Genomic DNA, 16,409 nt, shown 5'->3' with positions numbered 1-16,409 from the left:
GATTCGTACATGAGTAGGGGGATTCAGGTAATTTGGACAGATTGTTACGCGTATATAATTTGGACACTTCCATTTAAGGCCAAACATGTCTGAAGGTCCTATCTGCAGAAGAGAGGCTTTCTTTGGTTTCCCTCTCTTTCGTTAATAGGGGGATTCACTTAACAGCGTAAACTGATTAAACTGATTAAACGTCGCGATCACCAAGGCAATCTTTGATTATTTCATTCGCAAAATCATGAAACATTTCAAATAAGCAGACAATCATGGCTTTCGCAGCAATTTAATCTGTTTAGTGAGTACCCCTAATATCCTCTCTCCTCTTCTTGGCGTAACGTCCTCACTGGGACAAAGCCTGCTTCTCAGCTTAGTGTTCTATGAGCACTTCCACAGTTTTTAACTGAGAGCTTCCTCTGCCAATGATCATTTTGCATGTGTATATCCGTGTGGCAGGCACGAAGAAACTCTATGCCCAAGGAAGTCAAGGAAATTTCCTTTACGAAAAGATCCTGGACCGACCGGGAATCGAACCCGTCACCCTCAGCATGGTCATGCTGAATACCCGTGCGTTTACCGCCTCGGATATATGGGCCCTTACCCCTAATATCTCAGCTGTTTATTTGTATTATGATTGTCTCCTTACATTGAACGATGGTCAAAACAATCGTCTTTTGATTTGTACTGCAAAAATAGTTGAAAAGTGTACCATTACATTGGTATAATTGAAAGAGAAAGTGAATAAAGAGAACCTTTTAAATGCAGATAGGACCTATTGAAATGTTTGGCCTGATTTGATTTTGCCGTAAATGTCCAAAATATACACGGCGTAACGGCCTGTCCAAAATACCTGATTTCCTCTACACTCTAATGGTAAGCGTTCCACCTGCTACCGCCTTAAGTTGTTCTCTCTCCCCCAGAGGTTTGAGTCCTGGCTAGTACTTAGACTACCCGTTGGACTCAAGCTCCTGGATGGGGAAATCAACTAGCTGTTGTTCGGCTCGCCATTTTCTCTGTAGTTCAAGAACTATTCGAGAAATCGTGGAAGTAACGGAATCCCACTTTTACACATCCTTTCAACAATGTTGTCAGAAGTCTACCACATACTCGACCTTTGCTCCACGAAGCGTGGGCATTCAAAGAGCACATGTTCCGCGGCTCTAGCGTGCGCAGCTTTTTCTTTTTTCTCACTCACTCTCGTAAACAAACACGAGAAAGAAAAAGATAAAAGAGGGGGCACTATGTCCCCTTTTTTATCTTATTCTTTCTTGTGTTTAAAGGCTGCGCACGCTAGTCCGCATGGAGTCCGCGGTCTCGTCGCAGTCTGCACACTCCGAACATGCGGGGGAGCCTACATGTCCGAATCTGTACAGATGCACCTAAAGCATTCATGCCCGTGTAGCTGCCGGTTTAGAATAGCACTACGGACCTCCTGTTCCGGGGGTAAAAGTCCACCAAACAGGTAACCCCAATCCAAGGTGTCAGGCGACCCGTGCTGAGGGATGAATGGTTGAGGGGGTTTAAAAGATGCTCGATCTTTAACGGAGCCCGTAGCGTGGGTAGATCGCCTTTTTGGGTTGCGTTACGGTGATAGATCTACCAAACCGAAATCTAGTGTCGTCCTATTTTTCAATTTTGGAATATGTGTTCTGGTAATTCAAGGAATTATAGTATTTAGTCCTTACTACTGGTGTTTTGGTGACTTCCAGTTTTTGAATAAAGCTGAGTTTACCAACTTTACTTTGCATATAGTTAAAAACCTCGCCATCTGAGGCTAAACTCAATGCAAAGGAAATCAAATTGGGTTAGGGATCCATGTATGTACTAACTCTTCGAAGACTGGAAAGTGCTAGTACGCAAGGAACATACTAGAATCCTTATTACTGAACACATGTTCCATTATTGGAATGATATTGCTGCTAATGTTAAAACCCGGGTCCTAAACTTCCTATTGGGGAGAATTTGGCAGTAAAACAAGGGTGATGCTAGATTTCCGATGCATGGCCAATATCAGTACTCTTGTTTTGTTTTCTAAGAAAACAAAACAAAAACTGTATCAAAATCGATACTTTATTGCCCCTCAATGGCAATTGAGTAATGCGACATGCACTACACTAAGGATACGGGTAATGTCACAATAGATCTAAAAACTGGTCGCAGTGACAAACCCAAACAGGAATAAAAAAAAAGCATTCATGGCCTGACATAGTATCAAGGGTCTGTCCATAAATTACGTAGGCTCTAAGAGGGACGGGGGGAGGGGTGTCTGTCTGTCCAAAATCTACGTTCCATACAAGTTTCGAAAATTTTGTATGGACAAAAGTCTATGGAGGTGGAGGGGGGGGGGGTCTGAGATGGTCCAAAATGAGTCAACGTAGTTTATGGACAGCGCCCATGTGAAAATTCACCTCGTCATGGCGCCTGCCCGTCCACTTGTCTACATACCCTTGCTGAATCCCAATCTCTCAGCCATTTTAACATCGACGATGTTCTGGCAATCCGTCTCGTGCCTCTTGTATGGCGTCACTCGAAGCACTCTTCTTCCTCTGTCATCACTATTGCTATGGGCATCATGCCCGCTAGCACACATACCGCGTCCTTGAAGACCGTTTGGCATGCACTGACGACCCGCCTAAGGCACATCAGCCTGTAGCTACTCTCGAGTCACTTCACGTTTCGGTTCACCACTAGCGCATTCGACCATGCAGCGACGCCATACCGTAGTATGGAGACCGCAACTGTCGGTCGCTTACTCGAGACTATTGCCGAGCTGTTTGACATTATCTTTGACAATGCTATTATTGCCATGCATGCCCTTTTGCAGGCATATTCCACTTGGCTTCCGAATTTCAGCTTATCGTCGATCATGGCCCCCAATTGCTTGATCATGCATCCGCCTGTGGTGACCACTGTTGTTCACACTTGCGGTTTTTTACCACCACCACCTCCGTTTTGTGGTGCGCGAATACCAAATGTCTCGACCTCATCCAGTCCTCCACTATGCAAATTGCGTGCGTTGTTATCAGTTCCACTTCCTCTATCAACTCGCCGTATACCTCGCGGGTAATATCATCGACAAAGCCGACCAGCTTTACGCTCGGTAGAAGTTTGAGCCTCAATACGCCATCATAAGCCACGTTTAATAGTACCGGGCCCAGAATGGACCCCTGAGGTAGCCCCGCGGTGATTTTGAAGCTCCTCTCGCCTTCCTCAGTGTCATAGATAAGCACCCTATTCTGGAAGTGGTTCTCCAGTATCCGGCATAAGCTAACCGGGAAACCTAGGCGGTGTAAGGCGAACTCGATGGAGGCCCAGCTGACACTGTTGAACGTTCTTAACGTCCAGCGTGATGACTGCCCAATATCGGATTCCTGTTCGCTATCGCGGCCGTTTTTGATTACTGGTCTATACTGGTTTCTTGGAATAGACCATCAGCCTCGTCAGAAACCGCAGGAAAACTGTTGGATGATCCGTTCCATCAGTTTTCCGGCGGTGTTTATTTATTGAAGACAGCCGGTGCCAAGATTGATGAAGCGGATGCGGTCATTTCCTTGTTCCAGACTCTACCAGATTCGTTTGATCCGTTGGTCACCGCCCTCGAAAATCTCGCTGAGGAAGAAGCGTTTACTGGCTGAAGAGATGAAATAAACGGAAGGGCAATAGGATTCGGCGAGAATCAACACTGCGGCGTTTTCGGGAGCTGCGACCAAGCCATGGATGAAGCCCAAGCATGATGCCAAGAACATTCAAAGGAGATGCCACCAATGCGGAAAACGTGGCCATTTCAAGAGAGACTGTAGGCATCAGGAATGGGATAATGAAGCGAATGCTGAAGTGAAGAATGCGGACAACGGAGTAGTCTTTGTGGCAGATCGGTCAAGCAGGAAGCCAAGCAAGAACAATATTATTTTCAAGCTTGATTCCGGTGCCAGTGACCATCTGGTGAGTCGTCAAGATGTTTTTGCAACATACGGGAAGCTGAGACAGTTAATTGCCATCAACGTGGCCAAAGACGGTGTAACATTGGAAGCGAAAGTTGCAGGAACAATTACTGGGTGCAGCAATCGAGGGATTCCACTACGGATGGAGGACGTACTGCTCGTTCCGGAATTGCGGGACAATCTGATGTCTGTAAAGAAGCTCGCCAACGCAGGAGTGGACGTGACGTTTTCCGGTGCTGTGGCTGTCCTGAAGAAAGACGGAAAGATTATTGGAACCGCGCGGATGGAAGTTGGATTATACGAGCTGGAAATCAAGCTGGAGAAACCTTCTGCGAGAATGTGTACAAGCAATCCGAATAACCGAAGAATGGAACACCTGAGTCAGCAAGGAATGGCTATGCTGGTGCGGAATGACACAGTAGACGGCATCAAATGTGAACTGCCAAGACGGACTGTAATAGCCAGTGACGTAGAATTGGACGAGTCTTGCTATCCCTATCATGTGTGCCCGGATGATGAGAAATATGTTCCTCTAGTGATTCTACCACTCGATGAGCAAGAGGTGGCATGTTCTCCAATGATGACACAGCAAGCAGCGGATGCAGCAATTCAGCTGACGGAGGAGATTTCTGAAGACGAGGATTCCGAAGATTTCGACGGTGATTATGAAATCCTGGATGAAGTCTCCGGTGGACAAGAATCGAACAGGACGACACCAGTTGCGCTCCCTTCGCAATTAGAACAACATGAGCCTGAAAAGGATGCAGTGTTGAGGCGTAGCGAACGGGAGCGCAAGCTCTCTGGTAAGTTATTGGATTTCTTCATTGGATATAGAGTGACTTCTGCTGGTACTTTCCTCACAGATCTTCCTGAACGTTACGCTGACATTCACATGAGAGACGACTGTGATTACTGGTTGAAGGCCGCTCAGAACGAATTGCATACCATGGATTCAAATAGCGGTTGGACAATCGTCACCCATCCTGAAGGAGCGCGATACTTGAAAACTAAATGGGTGTTCCACATGAAAGAGGAGGCAAATGGCCAGCCGGTGAAGCACAAAGCACTACTAGTAGAAAAAGGATACCTTCAGCACCCCGGAATCGATTCCGAAGAAACATATGCTCCTGTTGCCAAGCTACCGACAGTCAGAACGGTTTTGGCGATCGGAGTCAATCAACAATTTCACTTTCACCAGATGGATGGCCAGACAGCGTTTGTACACGGAGAACTTGAGGAAGGCATATTCATGCAGAATCTGGATGGTGTACGTGCAAAGAAAGGTCAAGTTTGCAATCTGTTGAAGTCGACCGATTTGAAACAATCTCCACGCTGTTGGAACATACGCTGGAAAACCAAGTTGCCGATATTTTCACGAAGGTTTTGGATTTCAACCGCTTCAGGACGCTTCGTAGGACTCTTGGACTATCCGATTTAAGGCTCCCCCAAACTAAGGCAACTTTTCCGGCTACACGATTTTTTATCGCCGCGATTTTTCTTAACGACTACAGCGATAAATGCGTCGCATCAACCATCTACACCAACGCGAAAACTAGTCACAAACAAAACTTAGTCGCCCCGCGACAGCGACGAAAACTGCATGCAGCGACCAGCGCCGCGACACACCGGCGACAAGTACAAAAATCGCTGCACTGTCGCTTGTCGCCAGCGACGACGTCGTCGCAGTGTGGAAGGTCCCATTCAAATCAGTGCGCAGCGATTTCGCGACAAAAACATAGCGACAAAAAATCGTGTCGCTGGAGAAGAGCCGCGTCGGTTTGGGGGAGCCTTTATGAGTTACCAGAGGATCACCCAACGGATGATTGAGAGGAGGTATTGACGCAGTAGGCAATCGCCCTAATGCCCCACCCCGGTTACGCCCTTGGTGACCAACCACTGTTATTTTTTCCTAACTGTTATTCACAAGCCAGACCTCAAGTCATACAGACGTATTTCCTGAATAATCTATTTTCGTTTGTTAACCTTCGTCGTTATACGTTACTCGAGTCGTTCCTTAAAACATACCATATCATATATTGGGGAAGGGAAGGACCATCAGGGCATCCGATTGAAACTATTTGGACAGGAGCCTGGGATTGCCTCCTCCTTGTTGTTAACATTTCGTGGATTGAGGGCGGGCTCTTCGACCCCATCTACTGGGAGTATTCTGTCAATCGAGGCTTGATTTTGCAGTTGTTCGTGAGAACTTTCTTTTGGAAGGAGATTCTTTTCCCCTGACGTGGGTTTCGCGCAAGTGTCTCTGCTTGCGAGTCCGCACAATCCTTTTTGGCCCTTCATACAGGAGAATTACTGATTACTAACAATAGCACAATCTTGATCAAATCGCTTTTCAGATTATTTCAGTGCTATGGGCAGATGCCTTGCTACAATATATGGTAGATCAAAATCATCATCATCAGAACCAATCTTTGTGTTAACCTTGTTCGCCGTGCAAATCAGACATCGGCATTCGTTGAATCAATTATGCACCAAATGTTATGGAACAATAGACTACAAGGGGAACGGGGTGTTGTCAATTAGCCAAAACAAAAGCCACGTCATTCATGGATGCTCCCTAAAATATAGTCCACGGACCACTGAAGGGGTTAAGGCTTTGTAGTGTATCATTGTGCTTGCCCCACTTCATATAAATAAGTTCATGCGATGAAAAGCAAAGAAAGCCCTTCAACTAATAACTGTGGAAGTGCTCAAAGAACACTAGGTTGAAACGAGGCAGGCCTAGCCTCAGTGGGGACGTAGAGTCATAAAGAAGAAGAAAAAGCCACTGTCCACGACCAAGCCCTAGAAAGCGATTCCATTCCAACAATGTTCTATGCTACCATACATGAATATGCTATTCCATAGAAAAACGATAATTTTCCCATACAAAACATTTATTTTTATATGTTATATGTAGAATCCTTATAAAACTATGGATACCAAAATCATTAGGAATCAATCAGAAAAGCAATACAAGGCATAGTTTTCTGATGACTTACAATATCAGGCAATTTTATAGCAGCTAGTATTGAAATATATGACTCTCTATATTCAAAAGAAGATCCTATCTCAAAAACTAAAAAACATACATCTCTGAATTTTTGATATGTTACGCCAAATTTCTGAATTTTATGATAAAAGTAAAAAAATCAGAGTATGTCTTTGGTCCCGAGACCATAAATTCCACAGCGTGAATGAAATTTACATTCACCGCGTGGAGAGTTGCCTTCACAGCTCGCTCACGACTTTGGTATACGTTTGCGACCCCAATGCTATTCGGCAAACTTTCAGATAAAACTACAAAGTTAAATTCATCCATACATTGTTTTTCGATAGCATGCTTCTGAACTGAGATAATAACAAATAAATGTAAATCTTTGCAAATGAATGGTCGCACCCTTGACTTCACCCAGAATTTCTCTAGGAGTTCTTTCGGAAATGATATCAGAAATTCTTACCGAGATTTTCTTCAAAAAATCCTTGCAACAATCATTTAAGATTTATTCCTGGAATTTCATATGAGATTCTTCTCGAAGTATCTTCTGGGAATTCTTTAGGAATTCCTCCTGAAACCCTTTCAGAAATCCTACAAGATCCCTGACAAGAACTTCATTCAGTGTTCCTCTAAATGCTTCTCCAAGATCCCTCCAGGAACTTCTTCCGTTTTTTTCTGGAGCTTCTTCTGATTCAAGTATTCCTTCTGAGATTCCTACAATAATTTCACCAGGTAATCTTTCTGGGATTTTTCCAGGATTCTTTCGAAAATTCCTTCCGGGATTCCTCAGGTAATTTCTTCTGGGGAATTACTTTTCAAGAACTTCTTCCGGGATTCCTCTTAGAGCTTCTTCTAGGATTTTTTTCAGAAACTGATTCAGGGATATCTTCGAGAACTCTTTCCAGAAATCATCCAGGGACTTTTTTTTTGGTTTCTACCAAGAGCTCCGTCAGGAATTGTTTGTAATGGAAATCCTCCTGGAGTTTATTATGAACTTTTTGGAGTATTTTGTTTATGGAATTCCTCATGTAGTTCCTGTAGGATTTCCTTGAATAAACACAGGAAAAAGCAACTTAGTTATAGCTTCCTGAAGAATCACATAAATCCTAGAGGGATTCTAGAAAAAGTTTGTAGAGAAACCACGGAAAGAATACCTGGAAGAGTTACAGGAAAAATTACTAAGGTAATCCTAGAAGGAGTAATGCTGATGGAATCAGAACTGATTTCTACAGAAATCCAGGAATCTCTGGAAGAATCTCGTGGAACTTCCTGGAACAATCCTGGAAAGAGCTTTTGACGGAACTCCAGACGGATCCTCTTAAGGAATCTCAGAAAAAAAAAATCCTGGAAAACCCCAGAGGGAACTTCTGATGGAATCCTAAATAAACTTCTGGAAGAATCTCATTAACAGTTTACGGAATCCCAGAAGAAAGCTCTGGAGCAAATTTGTGGACAAATCACGAGGGGAGTCCCTTATAGTATTCTTGTGGAATCCCAGAAGAAACTTCATGAGGTGAGCCACCATGCCACCATCAAGTGATAAAACAGCACACGCACGCATACCCCCCTTTTAGAAATCAATCCAACCACTCATGATAAGCTGACGATTTTTTTAAGTCCGAATCATAAACAACAAAGCCACGAAACATCCAAAACTAAGAACATTTTCCTTAGCAACCGCGGCTTGCAGTGCCCTACGGTACTCAAAGTTGTTTAAATTTCCAAACTCATGGAAAACTGTCAAATATTTCATACGTATCGCAAAAAAAACGTTATTTATTGGAAAACGAAAAAAAAAAGCAAGTAAGTGAACTGAAATCAATGGTTTAGATAAGTAACTTGATGGGTTTGATTTATGTTTTGGAGAGCATTCTTCGCCGTTAAATTTAGTTTTTTTATTACCACGCAAAATAGAACCATCATGTGCTTTTTTATTCTATTACAACATTCTATTGGTAAAGAAAACGTTTAGTTAATAACTGTGCAAGTGCTTATCAACTACTAAGCTGAGAAGCAGTCCTCCCCAGTTGGGATGTAACGCCAGAATGATGATGCCAGATATTATGACTGGCAGAAAACATCTATGTAAAGCAAAGAATACTGCAATCATTACATTAAACGTATTCGTTCATGCCTTTCATTTCGCATTATTTTAAAACTGATTAATGAAAATCCGTGTTTATTTATTTATTTATATAATACCAGTCTTCATCTGACTATGTCTTAATGAAGTAAAAAAAAACACACACACACAAATGGATGAAACCAAATTACAAAACAAAAGAGGAAAAACAACAATTGTCAAAATTAAAACTAAACATGTAACTTATAGCTGATGGTTCACTTGGTTTAGGTTTCGAAAGTGCATTGTAAAGCGTTGCTGCATGGAAGTCAAGGAAACATTGAAATCAAACAGATAAGCAACTTCGTTAAAAGTAGACGACATGAACCGTACAGAATCGTGTTGTCCGTATCGACTGTTTCATCGATCCAGCCGCAAAATGTCCCGTCTTCGAAGCGATCTTGCAGGAGCGTACAAATTAATCTGTGATAGGAGTGCCGATGAGTCGATGCTACCCTTCAGGATCTTTGCAATATACATAGCCTGTGCGGTATGGCGCCTCGTTTCTAAAGTGTCAATCCCAAGAAGCTGGCAGCGGTCGACATAGGGAGTCAAATGTTGATCCTTGCGCCAAGGTAGATTCCGCAGGGCAAAACGCACGAACTTCTTTTGTACATTTTCAATGCGCGCTGTCCAGGTGTTCTGGAAGGGACACCAAACAACGACGGAAAACTCCAGTATTGAGCGCACCAATGAGCAGTAGAGTGATTTCAAGCAGTGAGGATCTTCGAATTCGTTGGCAATCTTCATTATATATCCGAGTTGTCGGGTCGCTCTAGAGATAATCTCGTCGTAATGAGAACGGAACGTTAGACCGTGATCGAGGATAACACCTAAGTCACGAACTTGCTGTACTCGGACAAGAGATATAAGGAGTCTGCATAACACAAATGCATAGTATCGGAGTCTCTGCTATACGTCTACTAATGATTCGAACTCATTTTTGTAGATTAAAAGTTAACTAAATTTTGGTGTACGTACTATCGAGGTACGCCTGTATACATATCGTTTTTTATAGAATAGCTGTACAATGTACATACATATTTACATATTTACAACAAACCATGCGCCTCCATCATGCATTGAACCACCCACCGTATCGTGAGGCAGCAAACCGTAACGCCTCAGCATAAAAAGCTCTCTCTTGCATTTGGTGCCGCTGCAAAAAGATCAAACATGTGCGCCAAGGTCGTCACAGAAACGTCAAAATAGGATAGTGCGAGTCGCAAATTCATAACATTCTGTTTGTTTTTTCGGGGATTTCGACGCAAATTTTATAAAATTATTGAGTGATTGTAATATAATGTACTTATTTAAGATCTTTGAGAAGTGATTCAGAAGATTTATCATTGTAGGACACCACACGCAATGACCGAGCTGGAAAATATCAATCCCCATGTTTACCGCAAGTGCGAAGATCGAAGGCTGACGAAAGATGACGAGAACGACGACGTCGTAGATCCCTTCGATGAGCGGGAAATTTTCGGTAGGCTTAAAATACGATTCGGCTACAATCTGATCTTCATGATAACGTTCCAAAACACAGATCTCATCCGCAACATCAACGATCCGGAGCATCCGCTGACCCTGGAAGAGCTGCACGTCCTAGAGCAGAGCCTCATCAAGGTGGACAATGAAAAGAGCACGGTCAAGGTGCTGTTCACTCCGACGATACCGCACTGCAGTATGGCAACGTTGATTGGGCTGTCGATTCGGGTCAAGTTGCTGCGTGCGTTGCCACCGCGCTTCAAAGTGTCCGTTGAAATCAATCCGGGAACGCACGCTTCGGAAAATGCCGTCAATAAGCAGCTGGCGGACAAGGAACGGGTCGCAGCCGCGCTGGAGAACTCTCACCTGATTGAGGTCATCAATCAGTGCATTGCCGTTCCGATGGAGTAAGAGGGTGATAGGGTAAAGAGTTCTGTTAAGAGCTGTGACTGTTTTTTAAGAACAATAAACTACATTTTTATTTAAGGTTTTTGTTTGGGCTTATTTTCTCTCGTATTCTTTAATACAATATTACACAACAAGGTCATTCTGGGAGGCGTCTACCGTTTCTTCGCGCTGATGGTGTTGCTACTGGGTCGCGGGGCGGTCGGGTCGTATTTGTAGGTCTTCACTAGCGGTCCTTTGCCTGCCTTTTGGAAAGTGATTTCGTCGATTCTGGCACGTTCCTCTAATTCGCGGGTAATTTTCATGTTGGTCCATGCTATAAAAAAAAAAAAAAAAACAAATCAATCAGAATGGAGAATGAGCTCTTTTGAAACCTCTGAAACTTTTGTCACACTTTTCTGGCCTCTATCTTTTCCCTACAAAGCGTAATTAATGGATGTTCAACCATACAAATAGCATGTTAGGGCTCGTTCAAATATTACGTAACGAGAAATATTACATTTTTTCCACCGCGTAGCAACTTTTATATGGAAGATTTTAAAAGTTTTGTTTGATGCGAAAGACTGTTTAACACTCTCTTTTTAATCCTACAGCGTTACGTAATTTATGAACTACCTCCTACCTCGCAATGATAAATGCTTGAAAACGCCACATAGAAGTTCAAAATATAATAATAAATTACTTACAATCCTTCATTCCCTCGGTGAATTTCTTCTTCTTCATAGGCAGAGCTTCCGGATTGTGGGTAACCAGCCGGTCGATTTTGAAGTAATCTCGCACTTTAGGAATGCGCAGGAAGCCCACTTGCAGCAGCGAGAAGAAATTACTGCAAGCCCAGTAACACAGGATCGCCCCGGGGAAGTTAATTGTGAAGGGAAAGATGAACAGCGGCATCGCCCTCAGGATATACCGCACCATCTGCATATTCTGGGCCGACATCCGAGCGCTGTCCGTACCGAGTTCGATCGTCAAGAACATAGTGATACTGGTGATAACCGGCAGGGCGTAGAACTGATCGCAAACGGTCAGATCGGTAAACCAGAAGAGACCACCTTCACGCATCGATTCCACCGGGGTGTTAGCCATCTGCCGTAGACCCATGAAGAACGAGATGAAGATGGGAGCCTGAGCTAGTGGCACCAGCATGTTCTTCAGCGGATTCAGGTCTTTTTCCTTCATGAATGCCACCATTTCCTGGGCGTACCGAGCCGAATCGATGGAATTTCCAGCTTGTCGCGCTTCAGTCATTTTCATTTGCAGAACCTGCATCTGGGGCATGTGGTTGTTCATTTTGGCCGCATTTCGCTGACTGGCAATCACCAGAGGAAACAGCACCAATCTCACACAAACAGTTCCAATGGCAATAACTCCCCACCAGGGCAGATCGCAAGTGACGTGAAGGAACTCCATGCAGTTCTGGACGATTCCCACCGGGCTCCAACCGCCCAGCCCAAGCGATGCGAACGTTGGTTCTCCGTTTGCCGCCAAATTGGACACGATGTCACTTATCTCAGGTGCGGCAGGAATCGGCGGTGGTTCGGGAATTGTGTCCAATGCACTCCGGCCGGCTTCATCCGTGCTGATGTTCCGCACCAGAACCGTTGCTGTAATTGGGCTGATGAATTTGTTCTGGAGCTTCAGTGCATTACCGGTTGCGGGACGGTCATTTCTATTTCCACAAGCGATGTGGTAACTCCGGCTGGCCCCAGCAGCGGTGGCGAGCTCCTACATATGGGATTCGCAATGAAAACATTGTGGTTATGAAACATATCGGAAATCTAAAACTCCGATCAAAATTACCTGAATTAAAGCATTTCTCCCACAGATGGCATTTCTCGTGAGCACTTTACCAGCTAAGAATAACATTTTGAGTTATCAGTGCACTTTTCCGGGTGAATTTCAATGAAAATTTCGGATTTTTCGAAAACTCTGAAGACCGCTCCAGTAAAAATCACGCAACCAAAACAATCTGACGTGCGGAGCGGAGAACTGTCAAGCGGTCCGCGAGAGGGGAAATCGTCGTCTTTTGAGAGAGAGAGAAGAAAGGAGAGAGCTTTTGGTGCGTTATGTGCGTTACGTTTGCGTGTTCTGTTGGGGTGGGTGGGGTGAAAAGTGGGCGGAAAATTATGTTGAAATAGACATAGCACTGTGGGAGATCTTAGAAAAACAGGAAGGCAAAACAGGGCAAAACTATTTTCGTCGTCGTATGCTGTTATTTTTTTTCTTCTTTTCGCTGATATCCGCTGTAAGATAAAATAATTATTAGGTTGAAGAGCGTAAATCAAATACCTACAAAAGCCATTAAATCTTTGCCACCAGCGCAGATTATGTATCGTTTCAATAGGACGCGCCCGGTGGAGTTCTAAATGTATATAAATGAGCTAGATTTCTGTACGGTGAAATAATAAATTCTTCATTTGTGCAGTGCAAACTACGAGGGTGGATGGACACCCTAAGCAAATGAGTATACGTACGTTTGACCTGTATAATGAAGAAACTTACACTGATAGGCAAAATAAAGTGCCCACCCCATCATTTTTTTGAATTTCTCTCATTTTTTTTGGTTGAAATTAAAGTAAGCAAACTGCAGTTTTTTTTTCAAAACTTTCTATTTAATATTCTTTTCAAGTTTTACTTACAGAACAATGATAAAAAAGAGTAGGGTAGGTCAGAGGTTCCCAAACTTTTTGCTATCGCGGCGCCCTTTGTAATTTCCAAAACCGTCGCGGCGCACCAAAGATTTTTGAAAGGTTTTTTTTTCAATTATAAACAGCTTTCACTTTAAAATGTCAAAGGCAACAATCGTGGAACACTTCTTATAGCATGTTTTCTTAGAATTCAGAGAAAATTTGAATTTTTTAATAAATTTCTCAAAGATAATTTTAATATGTTTGTAGGATTTTAAAAATCATGTTGATTTCATCATGAAAGCTTAATAAAAAAGAAAAAAAGTCAGATGTACAGGTAAAACAAACTGTTGCATTTTAATAATTCAGTCAAAGATTCTAAAGCGTTTGCAATAATTAAAGAATTCCAATTGAAATAAAATGACTTCACAGAACTTGACCATAGTTTCATTTTTTTTCGGATAATGCAAAGCAACACTTTTATTTATTTTGGAAAATTTCGGCACATGAAGAAATTGTAGAGAACCTGTCAGGTGGGCTTTGATTGAACTTTTTTATTTTCATAAATTTTGACTTCAAGGACCTCAAAGGGCCATATATAACCTCAGTGATGAAACCGAGCATGGCAAACTTATTCAAAGTTCAGTTAGGTTCAGAAAGGTTAAAGAGCGGTTCAAAAAGGTTAAAGCTAGCTCTTCACAATGTCACAACGGCAAACCTGCATGCCGCTAGCTGTCCCGAAGATCTTGTAATTATTCTAAAAAGAACGCAAATAAGATTCTTGAAATAAAAACTATGGACAAGTTATACTTGAAACAAAAGCTATGCTGAAGCTTATAAGATCCAAAAACAATTTTATTAACTTAAAATTTGAACATTTTAAAATTGTGTGTCAATTGATATGTTTAAAAAGCATACCAGAAATCCTATTAAACAATCAAAGACTCAGGAAAAGATTAAAAAAATATGAAGCTACACTTGTTCTACTAAACAAAACAAAATTAAAGATGTTCCGCAATACAAATTAAGAGTTTGTTTTTGTTTGTTTTGTCATAACTCAAAAGCCTGCGGCGCACCTGGGAAAGGTTCGCGGCGCACCAGGGCGCCGCGGCACACAGTTTGGGAAGCACTGGGGTAGGTGTTGAGAACCACTGGATTGGCTCTCATGCTCTCGTCGTTCTGTATGCTCGCCGATAGCATGAGCCTCTGCACGAATCTGGCGTACTGCTCACTCCCACAGAAAACTTGAAAACAGTTCGCACAGTAAAAGTCAAATGTGACTTTTACTGTGCGCGCTGTTTTCAAATTTTCTGTAGGAGTGAGCAGGACAGGGCAAAGTCGTGCAGAGGCTCATTGTGATATGCCTTCGGTCGATGCAAAATCGCAGAGATTAATTAGAAGAATTGTAACCGCCGTTTTGTATATACGTGTCGTGTTTGTCATGTAATTTTATTAGTGTAAATAAAGTTATGTTTTAATTTGTTATTCGCTACGCCTGGGAGTTTCAATAGACAGTTATGTCTCCCGGCCACCCCGAACTCCAGGACGTAACAGTGGCGACGAGAAATCCGTGCGTGCAGTGAGGACCCGCGACACGTTAAGTTTTCCGCGGAGGAGAAGATGGGCGACGGCCAGACAATGGACATCGGGAGGAGTGAACAAGGCCAGCGCCAGCATTTAGCTTCAATGGCTGGACAGGATCTGCACCAGCGTCAGGTGGATCAGTGGCAACACTCGCCGGTTCAAGGAGCAGTTTACCGAAACCGAAATGTTACATTCCTATCAGTGCCCGTGGAAATGCATCCTCAGCAGCACCAGTTCAACGATCAACCCTCGCATCAAACCCCAGCTGGAATCAATGAATGGCCCATTGATTCGCTACCATATGATGGGCAGCCAGCGGTACAAGCACCACCGCCGCCATCATCGTCAGGCCAATTTCCTCTCGATCGGGAACAATACCTCGAAGAGCAGTTTCGGCAGATGCGAGAAGCCAGCGAGAAATACTACGGTAGTATGAATCGGCTGATGGAGCTCCAATATCAAGCTTATGTGGAGCGGATGAAAACAATCAACCAGCAAACGCAGTTGATGTTTTCTCTATGCTGGGCTGCTCGAGGACTGCAGCCAGCATACGAGTCACCAGAGTCATCCCCGATCAGCACACAACAGCTGGAAACACAACACCAACCACCGTTTCCAAATGATGCCGACTCTACGGCGGCGGTAATAAATGAAGAGCAACCGCGGCAGCCACGAGTGGATCAGCTGTTTGTTCCCGTGTCGACGTTTCATCGTGACGAACAACAGCAGCAGAGCCAAGAAATAAAAAAGCCTATTGTCGTACCTGCAGCACCCGACGGCAGTAGTGAAGTAGGTTTGGAACACGCTCAGCAGAACGAGCAAGCAGCAGGGGTGTTCAAGTCGTGCATTGTCGGTTCACTTCGGAAAGTAGAAATTGTTTCCGATAAGCACCCACCGATCGGAGCGATCGAGTCGGATCGAAAGTTCGTCCAATACTTTCTGGATCGACATGGGCATCGGATGGATTTGGCACGTGGACGTGCCTCAGTGTTCAGCGACGTCTTTGAGTGGATGATCAACCATGGTGGAGTGAGAGTCAAACTGCGTGTGTGCACCACAGTCCTCATCGATAACATGATCACCGGCCACGCTTTCACCACTGTCCACCATCATCGCTCTTCCTGCGCCAGAAGACCGCTGTAATGGTTTACCGTCAACAATTTAGAGGGGGAGATGTTGAGAACCACTGGATTGGCTCTCATGCTCTCGTCGTTCTGTATGCTCGCCGATAGCATTGTGATATGCCTTCGGTC

At 43.7% G+C, this 16,409-nt stretch overlaps 2 protein-coding genes across 2 annotated transcripts; one reads left to right on the top strand and one right to left on the bottom strand.

Annotated features, from left to right (window-relative positions):
* Window positions 1–10,212: 10,212 nt before the first annotated feature.
* Window positions 10,213–11,026, top strand: LOC134288527 (MIP18 family protein galla-2-like). Its single transcript, XM_062853628.1, has 3 exons — window positions 10,213–10,347; window positions 10,408–10,538; window positions 10,599–11,026. Exons 2-3 carry the CDS (start codon window positions 10,421–10,423, stop codon window positions 10,949–10,951), a joined length of 471 nt encoding a protein of 156 aa, XP_062709612.1. The 5' UTR covers window positions 10,213–10,347; window positions 10,408–10,420; the 3' UTR covers window positions 10,952–11,026.
* LOC109406571 (mitochondrial inner membrane protein OXA1L) lies at window positions 10,990–12,921 on the bottom strand. Its single transcript, XM_019679674.3, has 3 exons — window positions 12,746–12,921; window positions 11,632–12,670; window positions 10,990–11,261 (listed from the first exon to the last, which is right to left on the bottom strand). Exons 1-3 carry the CDS (start codon window positions 12,809–12,811, stop codon window positions 11,101–11,103), a joined length of 1,266 nt encoding a protein of 421 aa, XP_019535219.2. The 5' UTR covers window positions 12,812–12,921; the 3' UTR covers window positions 10,990–11,100.
* Window positions 12,922–16,409: the final 3,488 nt, after the last annotated feature.

Source organism: Aedes albopictus, chromosome 2 (assembly GCF_035046485.1).
Source record: "Aedes albopictus strain Foshan chromosome 2, AalbF5, whole genome shotgun sequence".
NCBI classification, from domain to species: Eukaryota; Metazoa; Arthropoda; class Insecta; order Diptera; family Culicidae; genus Aedes; species Aedes albopictus.
The sequence above is the reverse complement of the archived record's forward strand: the minus strand, read 5'-3'. Positions and strand labels throughout refer to the sequence as shown.

Coding starts and splice junctions, on each gene's coding strand:
- LOC134288527 (XM_062853628.1), top strand. CDS start 10,421: ATGACCGAGCTGGAAAATATCAATCCCCATGTTTACCGCAAGTGCGAA. Junction 10,539..10,598: donor CGATGAGCGGGAAATTTTCG/GTAGGCTTAAAA, acceptor TCCAAAACACAG/ATCTCATCCGCAACATCAAC.
- LOC109406571 (XM_019679674.3), bottom strand. CDS start 12,811: ATGTTATTCTTAGCTGGTAAAGTGCTCACGAGAAATGCCATCTGTGGG. Junction 12,671..12,745: donor GGAGAAATGCTTTAATTCAG/GTAATTTTGATC, acceptor TCCCATATGTAG/GAGCTCGCCACCGCTGCTGG. Junction 11,262..11,631: donor CACCGAGGGAATGAAGGATT/GTAAGTAATTTA, acceptor TTTTTTTTATAG/CATGGACCAACATGAAAATT.